Below are 25,452 nucleotides of genomic sequence, written 5' to 3' on the forward strand. Positions count from 1 at the left end.
CTCCGCTCCATATCTTTTTATTTTTTTTGCAACCAAAAAAAAAGTGTTCAATATAATCTACTTCGTTACATATTTCACATACATTACTTTGTTCTTTTCCTATTTTGTTAAGAAAGACTTTTGTTGCATAAATATTACTGGTTATTTTCCAATTCAATGTCATTAGCCTAGGTTCTTTTGTTGCCAGAATATTTTTCCAATTTTTGCTCCAATTGAAATTCATATTTTTGAATTTATTTTCCCAAAAGGTTTGACATATTGGTTTAGTCGAAATCTTTGATAACATAGCTTTCCTATATAATTGTGTGGTGCAATTCATTAATGCAACAAAAGTTTTTCCATCATAAAAGTATATGTCCTTGTTAATAACATTCTGATGTTTATTTTTGCATGTCTTTAAAATTGCTTGTTTTAGAGCTAAATATTGTATACAAACACTGGCTGGCTGTGGAAACCTACTTTTGATTTCGTCTAGTGAATGAAAGACACCGTTTTGATCATACAAGTCCGAAATACATATTATAGCTCTTTTAGCCCACTCCTTGTAATAAAATGTCTTACCCTTGCTAATTATACAAATATTGTTCCAAATAACTTCATCTCCCCAGTTTTGCACTTGGTTTTTGTCTTGAGTACTTTTTGTTGACAACCATACCTTGATTAGATTTCGGTAAAAAAAAAAGGAATTGTTTGCACTGTCTAAAATGCTTCGTTATTGACCAAATTGGCCATAAAGGTCAATCCCCCATTACAGCCTATTGACCACAACCTATGTTGTGACGTTTCCTAGGTAACGAAACATCCTACATGGTTACAACCATTCCTTATTTGACTTAGCAAGCAATTTGAGACCAATTTCGTTCAAATTGGAGCATTTTTAATTTTTGGCCATCTGTGTGGCCAAAATAACTGACCACCGCCCAAAATTTGACCTTTTTGCTTATAACTCAAGAACGGTATGTCGCAGGTAGGTCAAACTATACTTTTTCTGAATCCTTGCAATGAGAGGAATAATTTGGTGTCCTTGTTATCTATATCCAGAATTTCGGATTAATATGTCGCAGCGAAAACGCATCACCGGAAAAACACCCCCACTCATACACAGACAGGGACCGCTCATTATTTTAGTATAATAGATAGCTGCCAAGAGCAGTTCTTCACTTCTCATCACGGCACATCATTATGATTATGCCGACATATAGGCATATTTAATAGCATTTTATTATTCGTAAAACTGACTTTTTTCAGAAAAATTAAAGTTACTTTTGTCAGGACATCCCCGTTGTTTTAAGTGAACGAAACCTTCACGAACATCTAAGCCGCACGAAACGCGTTCTTAATTCTCGCACGTGTATTACGCGAACGCATTAGCGGGCGATCATTGAGAAATCTACAAGCGTGCTGCCGTTGCCTATCGGCGCGCTCACTGTTTTATATGACTATCCACTATCGTGTTATAATGTTTTGGTGAAAACCAAATTGCGTGTTTTCTTGACAAGATGCACCAACTGAATTAGAATGTATAACAATCAATACGGACTTCTATAATTGTACTTGTGGGTTAGGATAATGGATTAGCTTTATAGTTAGGAATTAGGGCTAGGTGAAGTGTTTAGGGCTGGGATTTTGGTGCGGAGGGGAGTCTTCAAGACATAAGTATCGGCAAATATTTAATCACAATAATTCTGTCTCTTTCTTTATAATGCTTATCTTTTTCCCTTTTTTCACTTTCTGTTCTCTATTTCTTTGCTTAATGTTTGACTAACAACGTTTACCAATGATACAAATCACTGCCTCTATCGCAGATTTAATCGCCGTATTCATCCAGGAATGAGGATAACTTTGTTCTCCCGCAAAGAAGAGCTCATTCGTAGGACGCACGATTGGCGCTAGGAATTTCGTTAATTGGTAAGGTAAGAAAATGGTGAATGCGCCAACACTATATGGATCCAGGCTCCATCTTTTAACAACTCCTTCTATATAAAGTTCTATGATATAATCACCATGAACTTTGGTAAGATCATCCAGAGCCTGAGACAGACATTCATCATCTGTGAGGCCAAGAAACTTATCGGAATGATCTCCTGCTGTGTAAGATGCTATGAGAACTCCGAGACCGGATTCGAACTCGTGACTTGGGTAATATATAGCGGCTGATAACAAGTCAGTTCTTGAGTGTCCTCCGCGTATACCTTCGTCTTTCCAAAAAGGCCTTTCAAAAACAAGGGCAATTTTGGTAGCTCCGACGTAATGGATATTACGGAATGCTTCACGTTTATCAGAATCTAGTTCCGGTGTGAATTTGATGAAAGCAGTCGAAGTAGCAGTTGCTGTGGTTAGCAGAAAGTCTCCTGATACTGGGACGTCTTTTCCTGAAGATCTATAATGTGCAACAACGGAGCCGTTACCGTGTTCTATATGATTTACTCTGGCATTGTAAATAATGTCGTCTTGTAATGCTGCAATAAAAGCTCTGGGAAGCAAATCAGTGCCTCCGACAATCTCATAATACCTGTGGAATAATTAAATAATAATTGTGTTGGTGTAGCAGAGAACATCACCAAGAGACAAAAATCATTCAAAAATGATCAGATAAAGGAGTCCTTCACCAACATACCTTATAGAAAACTCAACATTTTAGTGAGCAAAAGTACTTATTTGCCGAAATTTAATATGTGGCCTCTGGCCAGTGTTGAACATGTAAATGTCATAGTAGAGTTATGCTGCACAGCAAACATGATTCGACCTTTGGAGTACTTAAACTTGGTTAACAGGAAATTACTCCAGCAAAATCAATCGATAAAGTCTAGTCCATCCTCCAAATAGAATGATGGGCTGCACTTATGCCCAAATATGTCACTTGCCAATCAATATACCCACTTGAAATCCCCTGTCACTCTCCAATAACCAAAGTTATGGACAGATTTGGGAGTTGTTTTTGCTGTTATCTGTCATTTACATATCAGGGAGGTACGATCATTTGCAGATGCCCCACCTACTCAGTTTTTAGCCTACATGTAATGTATACATTATTCTTGATTGACAGCAAGTACAAAAAATATCCGTCAAGTGGTTTAGTTTAGTGGTAATGAGAGCGGTCCACAAAATGAGTGATAGTCACTAAAAGTTGCATTCGATTTACACAGGGAATTATGAAGGCCATGCCGTGCCCTTCCTTACCAAAACACAAAAGTACGAATAATTTAAAAACATCTAAATTAGCTAAAAATTTAGGACATGTTACAAAACTACATTTTCTAGAATTTCAGAGAGTACAAACAAATTTACCGGTTAGTTTTTACACACTGACGTTAACTAGGCAATGCCCTATACCTCTAACATCTCTGAGCACCGTGTATTGTGTATAGGAAAATGGACAGTAACTGCAGTATGTCCATTCATCTTCCGTCGGTTGCGGAGCAGAGGACCACAATATTGCTTCATATACAGCGATTGTTGACAAGTGCGGCTATTTGTTCGGCTTGAATACCTTCTTCATACACGTTGAATACTTATGTAACAGTTACATGGACGTTCAGATCTTCTTTTCCCATAAGTTGGACTGTAGAGAGCACGGAAGACGAAGATGTGCCCGCTCCAGGAATCTCAGTTGGCTATTCCTTATGCAATGGGTAAGAGGAGCAGTGTTGGTCATGGCATATACGGTATATGCTGGCATTTAAGACATAATGATATCTTCGTTTAATAATTAGCATAATAATGAAGCAATAGGTAGCAAAAGCGTAGAGTTTGCCTTCAATGTCCTGTGTCAATACCCCTGGTTCACAGCCATAGAAGAGAATGATCACACAGGTAGAGTATAATTCACTTTTGCAGACATGGATATTCTGGGACTTCTCTATATATGCTCCAGTTTCCAAAAAGCACATCATGCTAATGCCTTGTGTTTTTAGGTCACTTGCACCATGCAGATGCTATTTTGGAACAAAGATATTTGAAATCTGTCACATGGTTGATGAATTCACCATAGACTTGAAACGTGTTGGATTGGGATAATAGTTAGCAGTCAATATAATATGAGACCGAGATCTTCTTCTGCTAGCTGCTGCTGATCTTGTCAGCTGACCCTGTTCCGGGGGATAGTGGATTACAGTATAGGCAATGTCATCAGCAAAATTTAAGGGCTGGGGTATGAACGTTTGGACAGTATTTATTTTGGGACATTAGAGCACATCAGACATATCGAATTGCATTCTGAATACGAAGAATGTCATTCTGATATCAAATAATTTTGATTTTTGAAATTCGCAATTTAATACACATTTTATGGCAAATCATTAAAATTGATATTTTGGATATTTAACAGTACTTGAAGTAAACTTTATAAATCTGATGATTTATACTTAAAGTGTATGTAGGTGGGATGAAAAGCCGACGATCAATTGAAAATTTTGACCTTTCGTATTGAAGATATGGATTTTTTTCCCAAAACACCAAAAAAAAAGGTCTTTTGGGAAAAAATCCATATCTTCAATATGAAAGGTCAAAATTTTCAATTGACCGTCGGCTTTTCCTCCTGCTACATACACTTTAAGAATATATCATTAGATTTATATAATTTACTTCGAGGACTGTTATATATCAACAATTTGAAAAATATCAAATTTTTATAATTTGTCATAAAATTTGTATTATATTGTGATTATCAAAAAATGAAAATTATTTGGTATCAGAAAGACATGCTTCGTATTCAGAATGCAATTCGATAGGTCTGAGGTGCTCTCATGTCCCACAAAAAATACTGTCGAAACGCAATAAACGCTCATTTTAGATCCCTTAAGTCTTTTAACATTTTAGCTGTATAACGACTAGAGCGACGATGATGTGTTACATCTCCGAAGTCAAGATTGGAAGTAGTGGCCTTTGTTAGTAGACATGGTAGAAAGTACGATAAATAGGAAGGTAGTCAGAACATCACCCACAGAACTCCGGTGGAGATATTGAAAGGATCGGAGATATTTTCATCTACCATTACCGCACCTTTTGAGTTGTTGTATATGGTGCGCTTTATGGCGTTAACCACAGCTTCTGGTATTCCATAATGTCACTAAGAACATAACCTTTTGGTTAATGGAATCAAAGGCCTATGAATGTAACTGTAGGGGGAATCTGGTAATAATATTGGAAATCATCTATTATCCTTCAAAGAATGTGGAACTGCTGGGCACAATTAACATACATGATCTAAGATTCTATTTAGCAGGATCTTGTTGTAAACTTTGGCTTCACCTTGACACTGGGTTTTCTGTCTGTGCTCGAAGGATCAGGGATTTCCATGTTATATTACAAACACCCATCAAGTCGGCTAGTTTGAGATCGTCGATCTGCCTTTTTTTAGTGTAGCCGATTCATCTGATGTGTACGACTCATTCAAGCAGGCTCATCCATCTTTCTCTGGACTGTTTCGACTTAGGGACAAGATATCTTCTTTTTCAAACTTGCAAACTATTTGCAGACTGATAGTATCTCTGATGTGTAATGGGAGTAGAGTGGAGGGTTCCAAATCTGTTTCACAGTTAGATAATGTCCAATGGGCCCCATAACTAGCATTTTGTTATATACAGCCTGTCTCAAAAAGTGTGCAAGTGAAAAGCGCCCTCTTTGGCAATTAGAAAATACCGTTGTGACATAATGCTTACATCAACATCAAGGGCGTAGTCTTAGCTCTCAAATGTCGTTTGTTCTGTTCAGTTTGCTTGTTTTAATCTCGAAATATGCTTACCTAACAACGAAAGGGTAAAATTACAATTGTGCCACTTTTACTAGGGAAGAGGGCTTTACATGTAAATCAATGATAGAATCAATTTTATCAAGAGTTCCTTCGTGAAATCAAAAGAATGCATCAATTACACAGCAATGCAAAATTGTTCTTACTGTTTTTACTGTTTTTTCATGATACAGGTATAATGATTCTCTTTTTCCACTTACGACCAATTAAAAGATAAATAAATATTTCACATTCTGCTGTAAAATTTTAAAATATATGTGCATGTCAATGATTTTATCATGGTAAATACTGTTCTCTTTGTCACTCAAGACAAACCCTTTCGTGGTAAACTAAACATTGAACAAAACAAAACGGTTTTTGAGAGATAATTATATGCCCTTGACGTTGATGTATACATCATGTCACAATGGTATTTTCTAATGCCAAAGAGGACGCTTTTCACTTGCACAATTTTTTTGAGACAGGCTGTATATGGAAAATATCAGTAAGAAGACGGTGACCAATACTTACGTAATATTTGCTATGTAAGAATATATAAATTGTGAAACCCCATAATAGAAGAATGATTCTTTGCTGACCGCACTGATCATTGACATCGCTCCCCTTGAGAGATTGCCCTTTTCAACTAAGTATTCCTGCAATGTAAAAAAATCAAAGCAACTTTGCTACAGTTTTATTTTTTAAATTCACAGCATGCGAGAAAAACAAAATTAAAATGGAGATGAGAAGGTTTCAAAATGTATGTCCTTTTATAACTTCTCAAAACTTCCTGCCATTAATTATGGTCCATTTGGCTTTGGTGAGGTCAGTGTGTGCTACAGTGCTCGTAGTATTAGATCGCTCGCCTTGACTCAAATAACACTGAGCCATGTAAAGGCGGTACATCTGTATACGCGTGACGTAACTTCGAGAAAGAGCTGTGGAAGAGTCTTTCATGGGGAGCCATTCCATGTCAACTCCAGGGATGTGCACCGCAGCACCTCTTCAATTTTTTTTCTTTTTCTGTGTGGTGGTAGATATTGATGAGAAAGTAAAATCCTGAAAATTTGAGCTTCATACTCCATTTCGTTTTCCCGTGGCATCAATTTGAAATTTAGGGGTCAGCGTAAAAATGTGTCGCAACGCGAAATACGATGTTTGGAGGTCCATAAATGTATAAAGGGAACCCCCAAATCAGCAAACTTGTGACTCCTTTACTGTAAAAGATATAGGGCCCTCAAAATGCAACTTCGTCCATCCAGGACCAACTTAAGGGGTCAGAACTCCAAAAGTAAAAATAATTTTATGGTCCATTTTCAGTAGATAAGATACAATGTTTCTGAGTCAAGATTCTGCTTTTCTGGGTAAAAGTCACCCTAGGTGATACTTTTCAGCTTAATATCTTTTTCTCAAAGTCAAAATATGAGTGTTCCAAAACGCTACTAATTCAACGACGCAACTTGAGAGAGCAAAAAGTGGGGGCCTGGGCCAAATTTTGGCAAACCATATCTCCAAAACCGCTTGGAGTTGAGCATTCATTTTTTTCCATGTGTTCATTATGCTCATAGAGGTATGCTAGAAATGAGGGGATGACCACTGACCAACCAACCCATTTTGTTGATGTGGTTGGAATGACATATATGTGAGTAGGCAAACCTAACTGATGTTTTTAAAGCAAAGTCATCGAGTCCCAAAGCCAATATCTCTCAGAAATGTTGTCCAAGAACATATTTTAAACATACCTGAAGTTGATGGTGGGGCAAAATGTCTGACATTGGTTTTCAGGGGGGTCAAAATGTACAAAAAATGTACAAGTGGAGTTTTGCATGGGTAATATCTCAGCTAAAAGTATTCTAATAGGCTCAATATGGGATAAGAGTAATGTCCTATCAAAGGGCTCTGACTGGCAAAAAAATGGACCATAAAATTATTTTTACTTTTGTAGTTCTGACCCCCCGAAGTTGGTCCTGGATGGACGAAGTTGCATTTTGAGGGCCCTATATCTTTTACAGTAAAGGAGTCACAAGTTTTGTGATGCCAGATTTGAATTCTACACAAAAAAGTACCCCAGGATACATATTTTTCAAAGTTGCACAATATAAAGTAATACATGAATAATTATACAAAGTATAAGTTAAGCGAAATGTGACCGGCACATGAGGCGAGAAATAACCCAGGAGAGGAGAGGTTACTAGCACGTGCACTCTCAGCGTCTTGCTCCCATTGAATGGTAAGTTGGGCTGGGTGTTAATTGCACATTATAAAGTAACAAATAAACAATAATATAAAGCATGGGGTTTAAGCGAATGTGACCGGCACATAAGGCGAGAAATAACCCAGGAGAGGAGAGGTTACTAGATGGTAAATGGGCTGGGTTTAAATAATTGCACAAAGCGAATGGATACACAAAAATACAGCATTACTGATCCTGATGAAAATACATGGTAAAAAGATGCGTCTTGAGCTTGGACTTGAAAACGTCGACAGATGATGATTGACGGATTGCTTTTGGAATCTGGTTCCATAAATTAGCAGCAGCGAATGAGAAGGACCTAGCACCATACGATTTTGTAGATGGATTCGTTGTTACCAAACGACATTCAGAAGCAGATCTTAGCGTTCTGGTGGGTACGTAATGGTGGACAAGGTCAGTAATAAACTCAGGGGCCAATCCGTGAAGGGCTTGATGCCACGGGAAAACGAAATAGAGTATGAAGCTCAAATTTTCAGGATTTTACTTTCTCATTAATATCTACCACCACACAGAAAAAGAAAAAAAAAAAGAAAAAAAGAAAAATGTGTAGATCTTGCACGGTCCCATATTTTTTGGTGTTCAAATACATTTTTTTTCCCGATTTAATGGGCGTTGGAACAAAATCGCATGTCTGATTTGCTTTAACGCTATTTACATTCGCTTATTTTTTAAAGACAGTTGTATAAAAAGAAAAGATATGAATGTGTTTACTTAATGAATTAAAGTGATTCAATTCGTCGGCTGTATTCCATAGTGGCGTATAGTGATTTTTGGTCATTTTTTTGAAAATTGGCACATATGTTTTTAATGATGTTCTCTTTCATTTTTCTAAGTCTCATCAGTCAAAATTAGCTAATTAATTAGTAATTAATTAGTTAATTGTGGCGTACAGTTACAAAGTGAAATTTTTGTTTTCCATAGTGGCGTATCGACCATACGCCAATTTTTATACACATTTTATAATTATGAAATATAGGCAAAAATGAAAAAAATTGTATGTCATAGTGGCGTACACCTCTGTACATGTCATAGTGACGCCACTATGGAATACAAACGACGAAAAGTAACGCCATATGGATTACACGGCGACCGAGGTAGCGTAAGGTTAACGTTAGGTTAGGGTATTGTGTTTTGTTTGTTTTCCATAGTTTTTCCAACAGATAGATCGGTCTTCCTTTTACGCGCTGATTAACCTGTGTAACCAATCAAAGATCGTAATTGACAGTGACATCAGACGTGATAAATTCTTTTTATCCCTGTCTCTAATTATAGTCACACTGTAATGCTTTCCGATGCGCGCACTGTACTCCGCGCACACTCCCGTTGATACTCCGCGATAGCGCACCGCGAGCACACAATAGTGCACCACACGGACGGACACTCTGTGATTAGTATTATGATAGTTTGATTCAGGTACTACACGACAGGTACGACCGATTTTTTTTGGGGGGGGGGCACGGTGGCACAGCGATACAGGCTCTACTTCGCAATCGGAGGGTTGCGAGTTCGAGCCCGGCGCGCCGGGGCGGTGCCATCGTGTTGTGCACTTAGGCAAGGCGCTTTACCTCACTTGCCTCTCTCTACCCAGGGGTAAAATGGGGAGCTGTTAGAAATGTCCATTGAGCGCCGCCCAAAGGTATGAGCATGCCTTGGGCATTGTATGACAGCTGACATATTCTAATGACAGCGGAATAAATGTAAAGCGCTTTGATACATTTGAAAGGTGCTATATAAATGTCAACATTTTTTTTTATTGATTGTTTGGAATGGATTTATACATTACCTGGTGACTGTAACGATCGTAGTGGGTTAAACAATTAAGATCCACTTCACCACATCTGTAACAATCATCCACAATCTTCAATAGACAAAGTATATAAATTCAACGTTTAAAATCTGCAAAGCTTCCGAAAACTCAAATTAAAAGAAATTCTTAGAAATAAAAATGATGAACAACAATTTTAAAATGCTTCTTGGTTATGATAAGAAATCAAATATTTCACTCGCAGTTTGTCTTGTGGTTTCTGTGTTAGGGTAACAAAGCACCGGTATTGAAATGATGTGTTCCTAGTGTGACACATATTGCAAACACTGGCTGAGATAAAAATAAATTCTTTGCATTTCTTAGAGTCTCCCAGTAAAAATCATATGTGATGCATTCACACATACTTATACTGGTTATCGGTTGAATTCACCTTAATAATCATGCATCTCCTGCAGTCGCGAGACGTTAAATTGACGTGAATACACAGAACTGCAGACATTATAACGGCAACTCTCACTGAACATGAAAATTACCGTTCGAATCCGCATTGTAAAACAAAGGGAACGCATAAACTTCATTTCAGAAATGCTCAAAATACAATAAGTGTGATAAAACTCACAGACAGCTGGATGAGCCACGGTCCTTTTGTATAATTAATGTCAGAATACGTATAAATTTATGGGAAAGCTACTACCAAAACGTAAGTTATTTAATATCAGCAAATATAATAAACAATACAAGACATATATGACACGGACAGACTGGATAAACAGGCTTTCAAAAAGAACTCCTGGCCCACCAATGCGAGAGCATAGAAAAGGTCGGAACTGACCTGAAAATTTGATGCGGGAAAACAAATGAGGTAATAGAAGAAAGTATACACAGGGCCGGATTTACGTTTTTGGGGGTCCTGGGCCAGGCCAAAATTTGGAGGCCCCTAACGCACCGTGAGGAAGGCATGTGGCCAAATTTTACTAAGACATTTGCGCGCGAAGCGCACGAAAAATTTCAATTTTAGACTGTTTTAGCCCAAATTGAAGCTGAATTTTGCTATATAATAGGCCAGTGCGCGCGAAGTGTTACCAATTTACAATTTGTGTACCCTATTTTGGCCCAAAACATGGTGTTTTTCGGCTAAAATGGAAGATGCACACTGCACAGGGCAATTTTGGGGGCATCTGGCCCTATGGTAAATCCGGCCCTGAGTATACATGTAGGACATAAGAAATAAAGGTGGAGTAGTAATGAAGTGACACAACAAAGCTCAGATTGAGATTAAAAAGAAAATATTCAAGACACAGATCGAAAAGTAAGACGATGCGACACGTTAAAGGTGATGACGTCAGTAGAGTAGCCCTATGGCACCAGTTCTAAAATATACCAACCGCTTTCAATCCCTCAGAAGTAAGTTCGCCAGGCGTTTTTCCCTTTTCTTTAGAGCTCGTGTTGAAACCCAACACGTCAGGATTCTCATCAACTACAGCCGTCCTGATTTTCTTCCCATTTATGTAGTACCACGTATTCCCATCATGGTCAAAATAATTGTTGGTGGTAAGATTAAAGTGATTCACAAATGCGTTCACAAACCTGGAATGTGATACACGAAATTTAATATTTCATCAATGACAATAACATTTAATATGGTAAATGTTAAATAGGCTGATTTGGGAAGTATAAGTCTGACAGAAATACTACACACTAAACTGCCCTATTGCGACTTATGAATATTCATAGAAGATAACGGAATAGGCCACACCCCGTTTCCAAGACACATTCCGGCAATTTCCAATTTTACACCTGGGTGTTTCCTTTTTTTTGGCCCATTCCCTAACCTCAATATTCAATAGTGATCTTTCCCTTACTCATGTGTGTAAGATATTCTCATAGCTCCCATATCCACGTAGTATCTATCATCTTGATCTCTGTATGTATATATCCGTCCTCCAACACGATTACTTGCTTCTAGAATTGTAACCTGAAATAAGAATCATTGTTACATTATGTTAAATTGACCGGTGTTGACGCTTTTCCAATACAAATTACTTTTTCTACACTTGTTCTATTGGTGATATTGACATCTTTTTAAAAGTGCATAGCCTTTCACCAAGCGCAATTGAATTTAGGCCTTTATTAATCTACATAATATAATAAGGGCTTGTTTTGTTGTCCGAAACAGCAAATCCAGTAAGCGTTCTCAAAATTGGATTAAAGTTCAAAAAGAGTACATTATTTATCCAAATATTATGTCAACATTAATTTTTCTTGCATTAACAAGTTAGGTTAACGATAGATACTTTGCAACAAACCTTGTGTCCGGCATCTTTGAGTAGTTTTCCAGCAGTAAGTCCCGCAATTCCTGCACCAATGATGATAACATGTTTTGGGTCCGATGTTTTAGGTAATCCATTTTTTGCAATGTCAACAAGCGTCTCTGTGTAACGTGCTGAAGCGCACTTCTCTGGTATTGGTAATGTGTGATGCAACCTCCAAACGATTATTGTAACAACCAAAAACATCCCTAAACGTTTAAGAATAAAAGTACAGTATCAACTATCAAGTAACTTAAGTTCAACAGTTGACGATATAGTGTCTGTATTCAAATAGAAAGCGTATATTCCATAGTGAAATAACTTAGAGTCAAATATGCCGTATACTAGTATTCAAATAGAAAAAAGAAAGCATATATCCCATACTGAAATAACTTAAATCATCATCATCATCAGTCGGCTGCGGAGCATGCGACTACAAGCTTTCTCCAACTATTGCGATCTTGGGCAAGCGAAACACTTTTGTTTGGCTGCAGCATCCCTTCAGTATCTCACAGGAGGTGCTGGACATACAGTAAAATCGCTTGCCCCCCCTCTCGGCTTGCCAAAATTGCTTGCCCCCCCTTTCGGCTCGCCACAAATTTCTTGCCCCCCCCCATTTTACCCTCCCCCAGGGCTCATAATTATTGCACAGCCCCTAAGTACAGTGTGCGCAGCCGTCCCGGTTTCCTCTTCCCGTGTGGTGGAATATAAAGGGCATATTCTTTCACAGGCTCGTCATCTTCAAGACGCAGTATATGGCCGAGAAATTTGAGTTGATGAATCTTGACTCTGGCAACCAGTGGAGTGGTGTTGGTTAGATTGTAGATGCTTTCATTTGGAATCCGATCCACACGCTTGATGTTTAACATGACTCTTTAGCAAGATGTTGCAAAGGCGTTGATCTTGTTGTCCATGTCCTTGGTGATTACACATGACTCACATCCATACAGAAAGACAGTAACACACGGTGTCTCAAACAGCTTGATTTTTGTTTCGATTGGCAAGGATGGGCTTTCCAGTTTCCAGAAAGCTGCCCAGGCTAGTGCTTTTCTTCTTTTTAGGTTTCCAACACTAGAGCCCATCTTGGAACCCAAGTACTTGAAGTCTGCGACATGGTTGATGGTACTACCATATACTTCAAGTGCAGGTTGGGCGTTACAGTTTGCAGTTTGCAGTCTAGTCATATATTAACTTAAATATGCCGTTATGCTATGAAAGGCTTGAGAAGTCCAACAATATTGTGTCAATTTGTTGTCTCTCAGTTGAGCCCACAGAGGTCGGTATACACAAGAGTCGCATTAGTGAACATGTTCACGTAACCGCCTCAACTCATTTGCATAATTTTGGAGGTGGGCTGACCGTATTCTGATTCGTCGAACACCTAATTTGCATAGTTTTGGAGGTTTCCATATTTGGGTATACCTAATTAATTATTTATACCTCTACGTTGTTTACATAGTGACGTCATTAGAGCTGGTCACTTCGTCAAAAATCCGACGAACGAACGTTTGCAGTTTTCTTTTTATTACTGTTATATCGTGAAATACCATATAGCTGACGTGTTAGTCCAATATGATAGGAAAATATTTCTGGCGATTACCCCATGTTCACATTGGCTAAATAAGCTGTATTTTCGCTGGAAAGGGGCCGGGACTTGTCGGCCATTTTGTTTGCAAAAGGCGTGTTCTTCTCCCGCGTTACCCGGAAGTGGCAGCACCAGAACAAATGACGTCATTTCTGGATTTCAGCCGGAACGGTTACGTTCACTGCCGTGCATCAGTATACGCATCAGCGTATCTAGGTTTTACTAAAGTAAAACATCTTTGGTTGAGCCTAAGAGACACAAATTAGACATAAATAGACGCGCCACTCCTATCGCAAAACTGAGGACAGTGTGAGCTAGGGACCTTGTGTAAGAGATGGACTGTGTGCGTTAGAGTTACCTATTTAGATTTTTGTTTAAATTTTTACTACCGATTTAACCCAAGAACAACTGCATGGCGATGGTTCAAAAAATGACCACCATTCTAGATTACCTTAATGCCGCCTTGCTTATGTACCCGGGGCACTCAGCTGAAATGTTGGTAGGTGTGTGCGGCGCGGAGCGCCGAACTTTGGAAACTATGAACTGATTTTTGGCAAAATAGGGGCTTGATGAACTGAGATTTCAACATTTTTGATGGGTCTTGTGAACTAAAACTTGTGAACTCTTAACAGCCTGCCTATTGAACGCGTGTCGTCTGCGAAATTTCTTGGTGTCTGGCTGTCTGACAAGCTTTCCTGGAATCTTCACATTGATCACATATGCAGAAAAGCTCGCAAAATCATCGGCTTCATTCATAGATCTTCAGCATCCGTCGTTCTTTGTACTTGGTCTTGGTTCGCCCCATTCTGGAGTATGGTTGTACTACTTGGCATCCTCTGAACATAACCCTTACCAACCGTCTTGAGTCTACTCAAAAATTCGCCTGTCGTGTCATTCTTCAGTCTTGGAACCTCTCCCATGAGGACCTTCTCTTGGATTCCGACCTGCCTCTTCTCAGTAAGCGTCATGATGTTGCTTCTCTGTACGTGTCACTTATTTAAAATCTTTGCCAATCTTTGTTCTTCTCCCAACCCTTTCCAGCCTCATCCCAGACCCGGTCTACGAAACCTCAATTCCCGCGCTGTTCAAGTTCCTTTCCGTCGACTTTCATTGTCCCAGAGATCATTTTATCCGTTTGCCTCCTCCATCTGGAATTATTTTCCCGAGGAAATCCTTCAAATTGGCCATCCAGTCCCACCTCCTCTAACCAATTCACATAATTTATTTTTTGTTTTATTTTATTGTGTATTGATTAAAATGTATTTTCTAGTAATGTTTTAATTTAATGTAAGGGCAATCCTTCAATTTATTGTGTAATCAATATTGGATCTGCCTGGCCTTATAAATAAATAAATAAATAAATAAATAAATAAATAAATAAATAAATAAATAAACAAATAAATAAATAAATAAATAAATAAATAAATAAATGAATAAATAAATAAATAAATAAATAAATAAATAAATAAATAAATAAATAAATAAATAAATAAATAAATAAATAAATAAATAAATAAATAAATAAATAAAATAAAACACGTTTGGTTATGATGAAGTTTTAAAACACCTTCACAGTCAATAATGACATCAAGCAATTTTGGTAAGGTGATGGACCAAAATCAAGTGCAAATAGTACCTTGCTTTGTGTAAACTGGTGTAACTGCTTATCCAGAATCTCGGCCTTCACTTTACTGTCATTGAAGATAATTCCATAAAATGATATGCTGTCATTTCAAATGTGATTGAATTGAATTGTCAATTTTTGTATCAAGCTGAAGCTTGATGAAAGTACACAGCTGTTCAATTGAGGTCTCATTTCATGTTGAACGGTATTAGGTTTTAAAAAAATGTATGGAGTTATTTAAAAGGGTAGGTTTTCATTTAAAATGTAAATTCATTTGATTGAAGTGTAATTCTTTCAACCTATAAACAGCTGTTTGAAGTTCACGATCAAAAACATTAATATTACACTGTCAGAACCCTGGGTAAAGAACCGGTTGGGTAATAGGTTGTACCAAAGATTATGTAAATTTTACCCAATAATTGGGTTAGTTTCATTAATCTACCCAAATGTTGGATAACATCTTACCCAACCCATGGCGGCTGTTCATAATATTACCCAGCGCTTGGGTAAAATGGACTTTTACCCAAGTTGGGTAGATGCACCCATGTGCTATTTTACCCAATATTTTACCAAACATTTGGTAAATTACTGAATATAATCCACTGGTAGGTAAAATTTACGCAATGTTGGGTAAAATGTTTTACCCAACCGGCTTTTTACCCAGTGTCCTAACAGTGTAATCTAAAGTAAAAGTTGTAGGAGTTATTTAAAAGGGTATGTTTTTATTAAATGTAAATCTATTTTTAAAAATCGATTTACATATTTAATATATAAATCTATTTTTAAAATGCTTCCGAATGAGCAATTCATTTATGGCGACAGTATAATATAACTAAATGGGCCTTTAGAACAAAACTTGCATAAAATTGCATACAAGTACCTAGAATGTCATTAAGTATCTCACAGGTACGTAATATTCCACAAAATTGTGTAACATTTCACAAAGTGTCATAAGATTTCTGTAAAATTTAGTGAAACAAAGTTGCATAAGATATCGGGAAATTTATAAACATTTCGGGAAAGATGCTTAATGTAAATTGTTTTAATCACATAATTTGTTTTTAAAATTTCCTTCAATTTTTCCTGTTAATCCTGTTATTATGCGAACTTTCGTAAACTCCCTTGAGACATGGGCATGTAGTTATATCATACACCGAGCTATTGAAATTATTTACTAATCGTAGATCGACAAACATCGGTGTAGGTCTTTACAGTAAAGCCTGATATTAGTGGGAGCTAAAAATGGAACCATGTGCGCGGATTGAGACAACGAAGTTTTTATCATGCCTTTTTTGGGTATATTCGAAATGGCTTTCAAATGACCATTAATTGACATTTTAGAGGTCTGCAAACGAAATATATCGATTAAAGTGTGTACTTTAGAGTGTGCTGAATAATAGTTTCTGGGTCTGACGTCGGCTAAATAATTATGTGAAACTTCCGCTCGAGGTCTTTTAAGACAATTAAAATTGTTTTAAAAGTTTGTTCGGCTTTTATAAGCCGAAAATTATTCGGCTTTTGTTACTGCGCGCGTCAATAAAGTCCTAACTCACGCTCGCGTAAATTCACATAAGCGTGCGCCGGTCACACATTACGCAACGCACAACTAGCGTAATCATTGCGCCCAACTGCGTGCATACCATTTTATATCAATACACGGTGTTATGAGTCTTATTTTTTCCGCCTTATATAAACCGAACAAACTTTAATTGTCGCCAAAAACCATTTGTACTTTCGACTTTCAAGGGTACTGAATAAGAATTATTGGGTGGGTCCAACCTTGTAGAAAATACCTTATAACTCCCGCTACAGGGCGGTCTCATGTGAAATGTCCTTCTAAGCCCTATATTCTGCTTATGTGACATATTCATTGATTGAGGTCGATTTTCAAAATGGCCGTGAAAGTATAGCGAACCTTTTCTGTATTAGTAGGAACATTTTAGGTTTATATTTTAGAGAAAGCGAACCTTAGAACTGTAGAGATGAGGAACATTAGATATAGCGAGCTGGATGATGATTCGGAAAAAGTCGCTTCCTTGACAAAAAAAAATTGTTTCAATTGAAGGAAATATTATTCTGTTTTGATAGACATAAAAGATATCTCAATCCTAATCTTTAACCGAACTGGGGATAAAATGCCACATTGGTGTTTCGAAACAAGGCCCAGGTATGGCCTTTTAGGGTATTTTGTATGCTCAAACAATCAAAGCTGCGGTTTTAAAACAGGATAATATTATTTTTCAAATTATAACAAAATAAACTTATCTATTTAATCGGTAGTACTTCCTGTGTATACTCTGTGCTAATTCTTTACGTTCATCATGTACTATTTTTTAAATATATGCTGATAGTTCATTACTCTATAATAATAATAATACTACAAAAACTGTAAATAATGTTCGTTTGACTAGAACAAAGTGCTCTTTACTTACAAATGCTCTTCATAGTTGATGCTCCCGGATCTTCAAACTACTCAAAACGACCCGCAGGTTATATACACAACTATAGTACATGTAGTATTTTATCGTTTGCGACTTGTGACAGAATGTGGTATATACATGTAGAACTACAGAGTTATGTTAGAAAAGTCACGTGTATGCACTAGGTTTGCAATTATATATTCCGTTCCATCTCAGTGAATAATATGTTGCCTACCCGTAAAATGGAAGAGTAACTGGTAAATAATTATTGCAGGTTTTGACAATGGGCACAAATTACAACCACGCATCCCCTTAATATCCAAACACTCCACTTTTAAGCGAATGATCTCAGGTTTGGAAAATGGCCTAATAAGGATGTGAAGTTATGTACTCAACTAACATCACTCTTAACGTGGGTCTATTTTTCGGCGTAGTGGTAAAAGCCTAACATTTCCCGCCTATTAAGAGCTGATCAAACTATAATAACTTCCTAATTACGGTGTCTTCTCAACTGTTCCATAAATTATCGAGATTAATAACTCATGATTGATTAAAAAAATTTCACATATTTTTCACCGAGTTCGAATTTCAAATTCATAATAACCATCATCAATGCGCCGTGGTCTAAAAGAGATGGCGAGTTATAAATGCCTAATACTAATGTATATTACTAAAAAAATTATTGGGAAAATAAAGTGCATTGAGTACACTTTCATTTTTATGAGCTCTGATATTACACAGAATGTATGTTCATGAGGTAATACCGTAGAACCCAATAATCAGTATGCTTCAACTATATTTATAAATACGTATTTATAAATTCGCATGTAACCACCTTCGCGCTGCCAAGACAGCTGGTAGACAGTAAATCTCGAAGTGACCTTCCACATAGCGGGTGGTCTTCCTGTACATTTGAATGCAAAGGCGGTACACAAAACGAGATCTTGTTCAACTTAGCGAATATATTGTAAACGTTTTCGTCGATAAATATTTTTTCCATCGGCAAATACTTTCAAAATGTTGTTTTTAATAACATATTACAAATTCTGATCCCCCATGTGTAATAATATTAATTAATATTTAAATTTGATGATATTTATCTATCCTCTTTAAGGGATCCAAAATGAGCGTTTATTGCGTTTCGACAGTATTTTTTGTGGGACATGAGAGCACTTCAGACCTATCGAATTGCATTCTAAATACGAAGCATGTCTTTCTGATATCAAATAATTTTCATTTTTTAAAATCACAATATAATACAAATTTTATGACAAATTATAAAAATTTGATATTTTTCAAATTTTTGATATATGTGACCGTACAGCACGAATGAGCAGTAAATGTCCTCAATTGTATTCTGAGTTACAGTGTAAAATGGGCATGAAGGTCATATTCATAGGTATTTCAATTTGGTGCTACGTGTATCTCATTAAATGAGGTACACGTAGCACCAAATTGAGGTACCTATGAATACGACCTTCATGCCCATTTTACACTGTAACTCAGAATACAATTGAGGACATTTACGGCTCATTCGTGCTGTATCACATATTCAATCCTCGAAGTAAATTATATAAATCTAATGATATATTCTTAAAGTGTATGTAGCAGGGATGAAAAGCCGACGGTCAATTGAAAATTTTGACCTTTCATATTGAAGATATGGATTTTTTCCCAAAAAGACCTAATTTTTTTTGGTGTTTTGGGAAAAAAATCCATATCTTCAATACGAAAGGTCAAAATTTTCAATTGATCGTCGGCTTTTCATTCCACCTACATACACTTTAAGTATAAATCATCAGATTTAAAAAGTTTACTTCAAGTACTGTTAAATATCAAAAATATCAATTTTTAATGATTTGCCATAAAATGTGTATCAAATTGCGAATTTCAAAAAATCAAAATTATTTGATATCAGAATGACATTCTTCGTATTCAGAATGCAATTCGATATGTCTGATGTGCTCTAATGTCCCAAAATACATACTCTCCAAACGTTCATACCCCAGCCCTTAATGGCATGAGGATTTGGTCACGCATGCTGGTCTTGTTATGTCGTACCCAAGGGGCACGTGCGTATTTATAAAACGTATTTATAAATATAGTCGAAGGTAGCTGATAATCATTGTTTTCAACATTCTTAGCACACGAGTAATCTACAGCATGGTTAAATTAAACGTCATAATTTCAGACTTTTTAACTACAAATGAAACCAATATTATACAATCAAGATATTCTGAACAATGTTAATTTTTGTTATTCATATAATACTATTATTACAATTTGACTACAAACTTTATTAAATTACTTACTGGGCAAATTACCTTAAAAAATTAGAATAAATTGCTGTTGCCATGGAAACTGCCTCCTCTTGTAATTCTCCTAATAGCTTAAAACTAAATCAGTCTAGTATATATATCAATAATATAAAGTGTATACAAACCTTTGTAATGCAATAAATTATTAAAAATCATGAAAAGGGCAGGGGTTCTATTTTTGGCCCAAAATGCCCCAAAACAGTAAAAACATGGTCCAAATATCCATCTCAATAAATTGATATACTTGCAATGACACATATATCATTACAACAATCCCTTCCAAAAATTACATTTTTTGGTCAAAACTGGAAAAAAATCACCAAAACATTACATTTTCACTCAAACATCAAATGCATTGAAATTAGTGATGATTTTCTGGTAGATAGATAATAATATCCATGTGTCATTATCTATTCTGCACACTAAATATGAAGTTTCACTCTATATAGTTTCAGCTATTTAAAGAAATAGCTAGTTAAAAAACTTTCAATGGGGTGAATGTCAGGGCCGAATTTACCTTTTTGGGGCCCAGTGCCAGACAAAAATTGGGGTTCCTCAAACTCACCGTGAGGAAGTTTTCGTTATTAGGCATACGATTGACAGTGGCGGCGGGAGCATTACAAATTAGAAGACGAGCATAAATGTTACTATGACATTTGCGCGCGAAAAAATGTTAATTTCAGACTATTTTAGCCCAAAGTGTAAGTGAATTTTGCTATTGTACCCTATTTTGGCCCAAAAGCATAGTGTTTTTAGGCTTTAAAGGAAGACGTACATGGCAAAAATTTGGAGGCCCTGGAATCGGGCCTATCTGGCCCAATGATAACTCCGGCCCTGGTGACCGTTGCCTTGGAAATAGAATAGAGCGTGCGGGTCACACATTTGACTACATAGCAAAAAAATATTCTACAGACTTTGAATATTTTGCAATGTAATTTGTCAATTTCCAACATCTGTCTAAAGGCACAAACCTTTTCATGGGTCTGGCCTCTATTCTGGTTGTCCTGTCTATTAATCCCAATTACCATAAATTTTACATGTAAAATACCCATTTTAGTCAGACCGTTTGATGTTTGGATAACAACGTTTGGTAATCATGCAATTCACTGCATCTATCGCAGATTTAATCGACGTATTCATCCAGCCATGAGGAAAATTTGTGTGTTCACCTGCAAAGAAGAGCTCATTCGTAGGACGTACGATTGGCGTTAGGAATTTCGTTAACTGGTAAGGTGTGGCAGAAGCATAAGCTCCAATGCTGTAAGGATCCAAGGACCATCTTTTAACGACCCCTACTATATAAAGGTCCCTGATATAATCTCCATGAACTTTGGTGAGATCGTCCAGAGCCTGGGATAGACATTCATCATCTGTAAGACCAAGAAACTTATTGGAAAAATCTATTCCTGTATAAGATGCTATAAGAACTCCCAGACCGGATTCGAACTCGTGACTCGGGTAAAATATAGTAGCCGATATCGAATCAGTTATTGAGCTTCCTCCACGTATACCTTCGTCTTTCCAAAATGGCTTCTCAAAAGCAAGAGCAATTTTGTTAGCTCCGGCGTAATGAATATTGCGGAACGCTTCGCGTTTATCAGAGTCTAGTTCAGGTGTGAATTTGATGAAAGCAGTTGATGTGGCAGTCGCTGTTGTTAGCAGAAAGTCTCGATCCTGATATTTGGACATCTTTTCCTGAAGAGCGATAGTGTGCAACGACAGACCCATTGCCATGTTCTATATGATTCACTCTAGCGTTGTAAACGATGTCGTCTTGCAATAACGGTACGAAAGCTCTAGGAAGCAGATCAGTGCCTCCGACAATCTCATAATGCCTGTGGAATAATCAAATAACAAAATATTGTTGTAACAGCAAACGTAATCAACAAAAAAATAGTTATTTAAATATTGGCATTATTAACTTCTAAGTGAGTTTGGTTGGGATACGGATTTCACCCAAAGCTGAGCCTATTACAAATTAATCATACCCAATATAAAGCGTAAACACAGGCCAAAATATATTTTAAAAAAAACCCATTAAATATAATTCACAAAAGAAGACATACATTTTCTAAGAACATTAATTTTTCTTTCTTGAGAAATGTATATTGCGCAGTGTTAAAAGAGTGCCAGGGTGCGGAATTTACGGTAACAAAAAAAATCTTCTAGAACGAAAGGTACTTAAACTCATATTTTCCTGATTAACGAACAAAACTTTTTGATGTTTTTCAGAATTTACTTAAGGGCTGGGGTAGCGACGTTGGTCAGGGTAGCCCCTGTCGAAAAGTAAAGATGCCCTACACTCATTATCATGTGTGATAACTGCCATGGGTCAGTACATGCCATGTATACTCTTTTTTACTAACTTTTATATCTGGTCAGATTTTTGGGGCAAATTAGTGAAAAATCGGTTTTTGCACATTTTCATTAAAGAGAAATGTCAGAAACAATCGCTGTTGGACAGTTATTATACATACATACACACAAAATTTCAGTATGGTTTTAGCACCTGCGAGTTTTCCATTTAAATATTACACTTGAATTTGTCTTCCCATTTTGCTGTTTTCTGTCGGTTTTATGTATGTTTTCGCATTAAGAATCGTTTTTCACAATGACATGCTCAAAATTTTGGTCTGACCGTCGGCATTTCTTGCAAACATTATGCGCATTACAACCGAATTTTATTCAAGTCACTCTATGTGTATATTTTGGTTGCTACCGAAGTTTGCAAGTGATATAAACACAGTGAGACACATGTAAAAAAGCGAGAAAATTGTTTCTCGTAAATTGGCAGTCTAGATGTTTCGTGAAAAACGTCGGTTTCTGGGGTAATTCTGATATTTATACTCACATTGTTTTTCCTCAGAGTGCCTGCAGTTTAGATATTCCATTTTCTTCTGAAATAGACTATTTTTATAGTCTATTTTGAGTCAATTCTGGTAGAAAGTCGAGCTAGCTCGTATAATTAATATGGTTTTAAATGGCACGCCATTTTATTTATTCGTCCTTGACCCATGATGACACGTGATCTATTTTGAGGCAGAAAGTAATTCCTTATGACAATTCTACTTCAACTGTGCATAGTAAACCTAATTTTTATTGTTGCTTTTTGCAATATTTGCAAGAATTTAGAAAAAAAGACATTTTTCAGCCATTTTAAAGCCCAAAAGTATAAATATTTATTAGTATCATTACGTACGATCTCAGGTCACGTCCTATTAACGTCCTATTGCGCTTAGCGTGCACAAGTAATATGAATGAGACTACATAGTGGGAATTTCCCCACAGAGGTCAAACATGCGAAGAAAAGTTAGAGAGGGCGCACCACCAAAGCACTCCACGATCTATGTACCAGTGAAATTCGGTTAAAATAGTCCACCGCTTATTTCAGCTTGTTGCGGCTTTATTTTCTATAGATATTGTCAAAATTCGCTCGTTTTCAGCTCATTTGCTTCCGACAAGTGTCTGCATGAAAGAATCGGAGAAAAAATCCCAATATTTTATTTCAGAGGTGAAGTTTTGGCGCGAATTTGAACAACATCCGGTTTCAAAAATTGAGTGATTTTTAGGGTTAAATTTGCACCTTTTTCTTTGCGGCCAAATAGCAAAAAAGTAGATGGTCACCAATATATTCTGTTAAAAGAATAATATTCTACACGTGATAAGCTTTAATTTGATACCAAACTTTTGATCTATATTACGTTTTTGCAGTGACAAAACGCCATCCAAACGTGCGTATTTTCCTGTGTTATCAATGGCGCAATCATTGGTGGTGCGCTCTCTTATAAGCGGCTTTTAAAGTGTGTTGCTATGTACGCAAAAAAAAAAAAAAGAACATAGAATAAGGGCGGAAATCTTAATAAATCATTTTATTTCATTCGCAAATGCTTGAAATAACGTTTGTGATTAGTTTTAGCAATATATTTTTTTATTTATAAAAAAATACAAGTCTCTGACGTTAAGAAAAGCATCAAAAATCTACTTATATGAGCGCTTTTGCTATAGATTTATACCAAATCAGAATAACGTATAAAACTTGTATTTTTGCTTAAAATGCCAAAATAAAAGTAGGCCTAGTTTGAAGATAGAGAACGAGAGGGGGGGTAATTTGACTCAATTTTGTAAATAGGCCTATGTTTAAGGTATTCAAAATATTTGTACACACATAAAGTACTTTTCACAATTATAAAAATTAAAATTAAAGACTATCTTTTTGCATAAAACATTCAATTTTGTGTCCAACCTCTGCAAACTTCTGCATGTTGATAAACACGTTGAAATTTGGGTCGTTTGGTGATTCGGAGCTGATTTTTAGAGCCTCATTTCTTCCGAACGGAATGTCGCAGAGGGATGAAATCTTGGGAAATGACTAGAAACTGTCTCTAGTTTACTTCAAAATGTAAAAAAAAAAAGGATTTTGATAACTAATGACGTTTATAAGAGGGCGCACCACCAAAGCACTCCACGATCTATGTACCAGTGAAATTCGGTTAAAATAGTCCACCGCTTATTTCAGCTTGTTGCGGCTTTATTTTCTATAGATATTGTCAAAATTCGCTCGTTTTCAGCTCATTTGCTTCCGACAAGTGTCTGCATGAAAGAATCGGAGAAAAAATCCCAATATTTTATTTCAGAGGTGAAGTTTTGGCGCGAATTTGAACAACATCCGGTTTCAAAAATTGAGTGATTTTTAGGGTTAAATTTGCACCTTTTTTCTTTGCGGCCAAATAGCAAAAAAAGTAGATGGTCACCAATATATTCTGTTAAAAGAATAATATTCTACACGTGATAAGCTTTAATTTGATACCAAACTTTTGATCTATATTATGTTTTTGCAGTGACAAACGCCATCCAAACGTGCGTATTTTCCTGTGTTATCCAATGGCGCAATCATTGGTGGTGCGCTCTCTTATAAGCGGCTTTTAAAGTGTGTTGCTATGTACGCGCATTTTACAAAAAAACATAGAATAAGGGCGGAAATCTTAATAAATCATTTTATTTCATTCGCAAATGCTTGAAATAACGTTTGTGATTAGTTTTAGCAATAAATTTTTTTATTTATCCAAAATACAAGTCTCTGACGTTAAGAAAAGCATCAAAAATCTACTTATATGAGCGCTTTTGCTATAGATTTATACCCAATCAGAATAACGTATAAAACTTGTATTTTTGCTTAAAATGCCAAAATAAAAGTAGGCCTAGTTTGAAGATAGAGAACGAGAGGGGGGTAATTTGACTCAATTTTGTAAATAGGCCTATGTTTAAGGTATTCAAAATATTTGTACACACATAAAGTACTTTTCACAATTAAAAAATTAAAATTAAAGACTATCTTTTTGCATAAAACATTCAATTTTGTGTCCAACCTCTGCAAACTTCTGCATGTTGATAAACACGTTGAAATTTGGGTCGTTTGGTGATTCGGAGCTGATTTTAGAGCCTCATTTCT

The 25,452-nt window shown here is 36.5% G+C and overlaps 2 protein-coding genes across 2 annotated transcripts in view; both read right to left on the minus strand.

Annotated features, from left to right (window-relative positions):
- Positions 1-1,284: 1,284 nt before the first annotated feature.
- Positions 1,285-18,795, minus strand: LOC140156317 (L-amino-acid oxidase-like). The gene is made up of 7 exons (XM_072179297.1): positions 17,698-18,795; positions 12,054-12,265; positions 11,610-11,722; positions 11,133-11,334; positions 9,766-9,840; positions 6,260-6,384; positions 1,285-2,512 (listed from the first exon to the last, which is right to left on the minus strand). Exons 1-7 carry the CDS (start codon positions 17,708-17,710, stop codon positions 1,762-1,764), a joined length of 1,491 nt encoding a protein of 496 aa, XP_072035398.1. The 5' UTR covers positions 17,711-18,795; the 3' UTR covers positions 1,285-1,761.
- Positions 18,796-19,429: 634 nt separating this feature from the next.
- LOC140156933 (L-amino-acid oxidase-like) overlaps positions 19,430-25,452 on the minus strand; it is a 58,036-nt gene continuing 52,013 nt past the window's right edge. Inside the window, exon 7 of the mRNA XM_072179974.1 lies at positions 19,430-21,838. Coding sequence (XP_072036075.1) covers positions 21,613-21,838 — 226 coding nt within the window. The 3' untranslated portion in view covers positions 19,430-21,612. The remainder of the gene's footprint in view (positions 21,839-25,452) is intronic.

Source organism: Amphiura filiformis, chromosome 7, assembly GCF_039555335.1.
Source record: "Amphiura filiformis chromosome 7, Afil_fr2py, whole genome shotgun sequence".
Taxonomy (NCBI): domain Eukaryota; kingdom Metazoa; phylum Echinodermata; class Ophiuroidea; order Amphilepidida; family Amphiuridae; genus Amphiura; species Amphiura filiformis.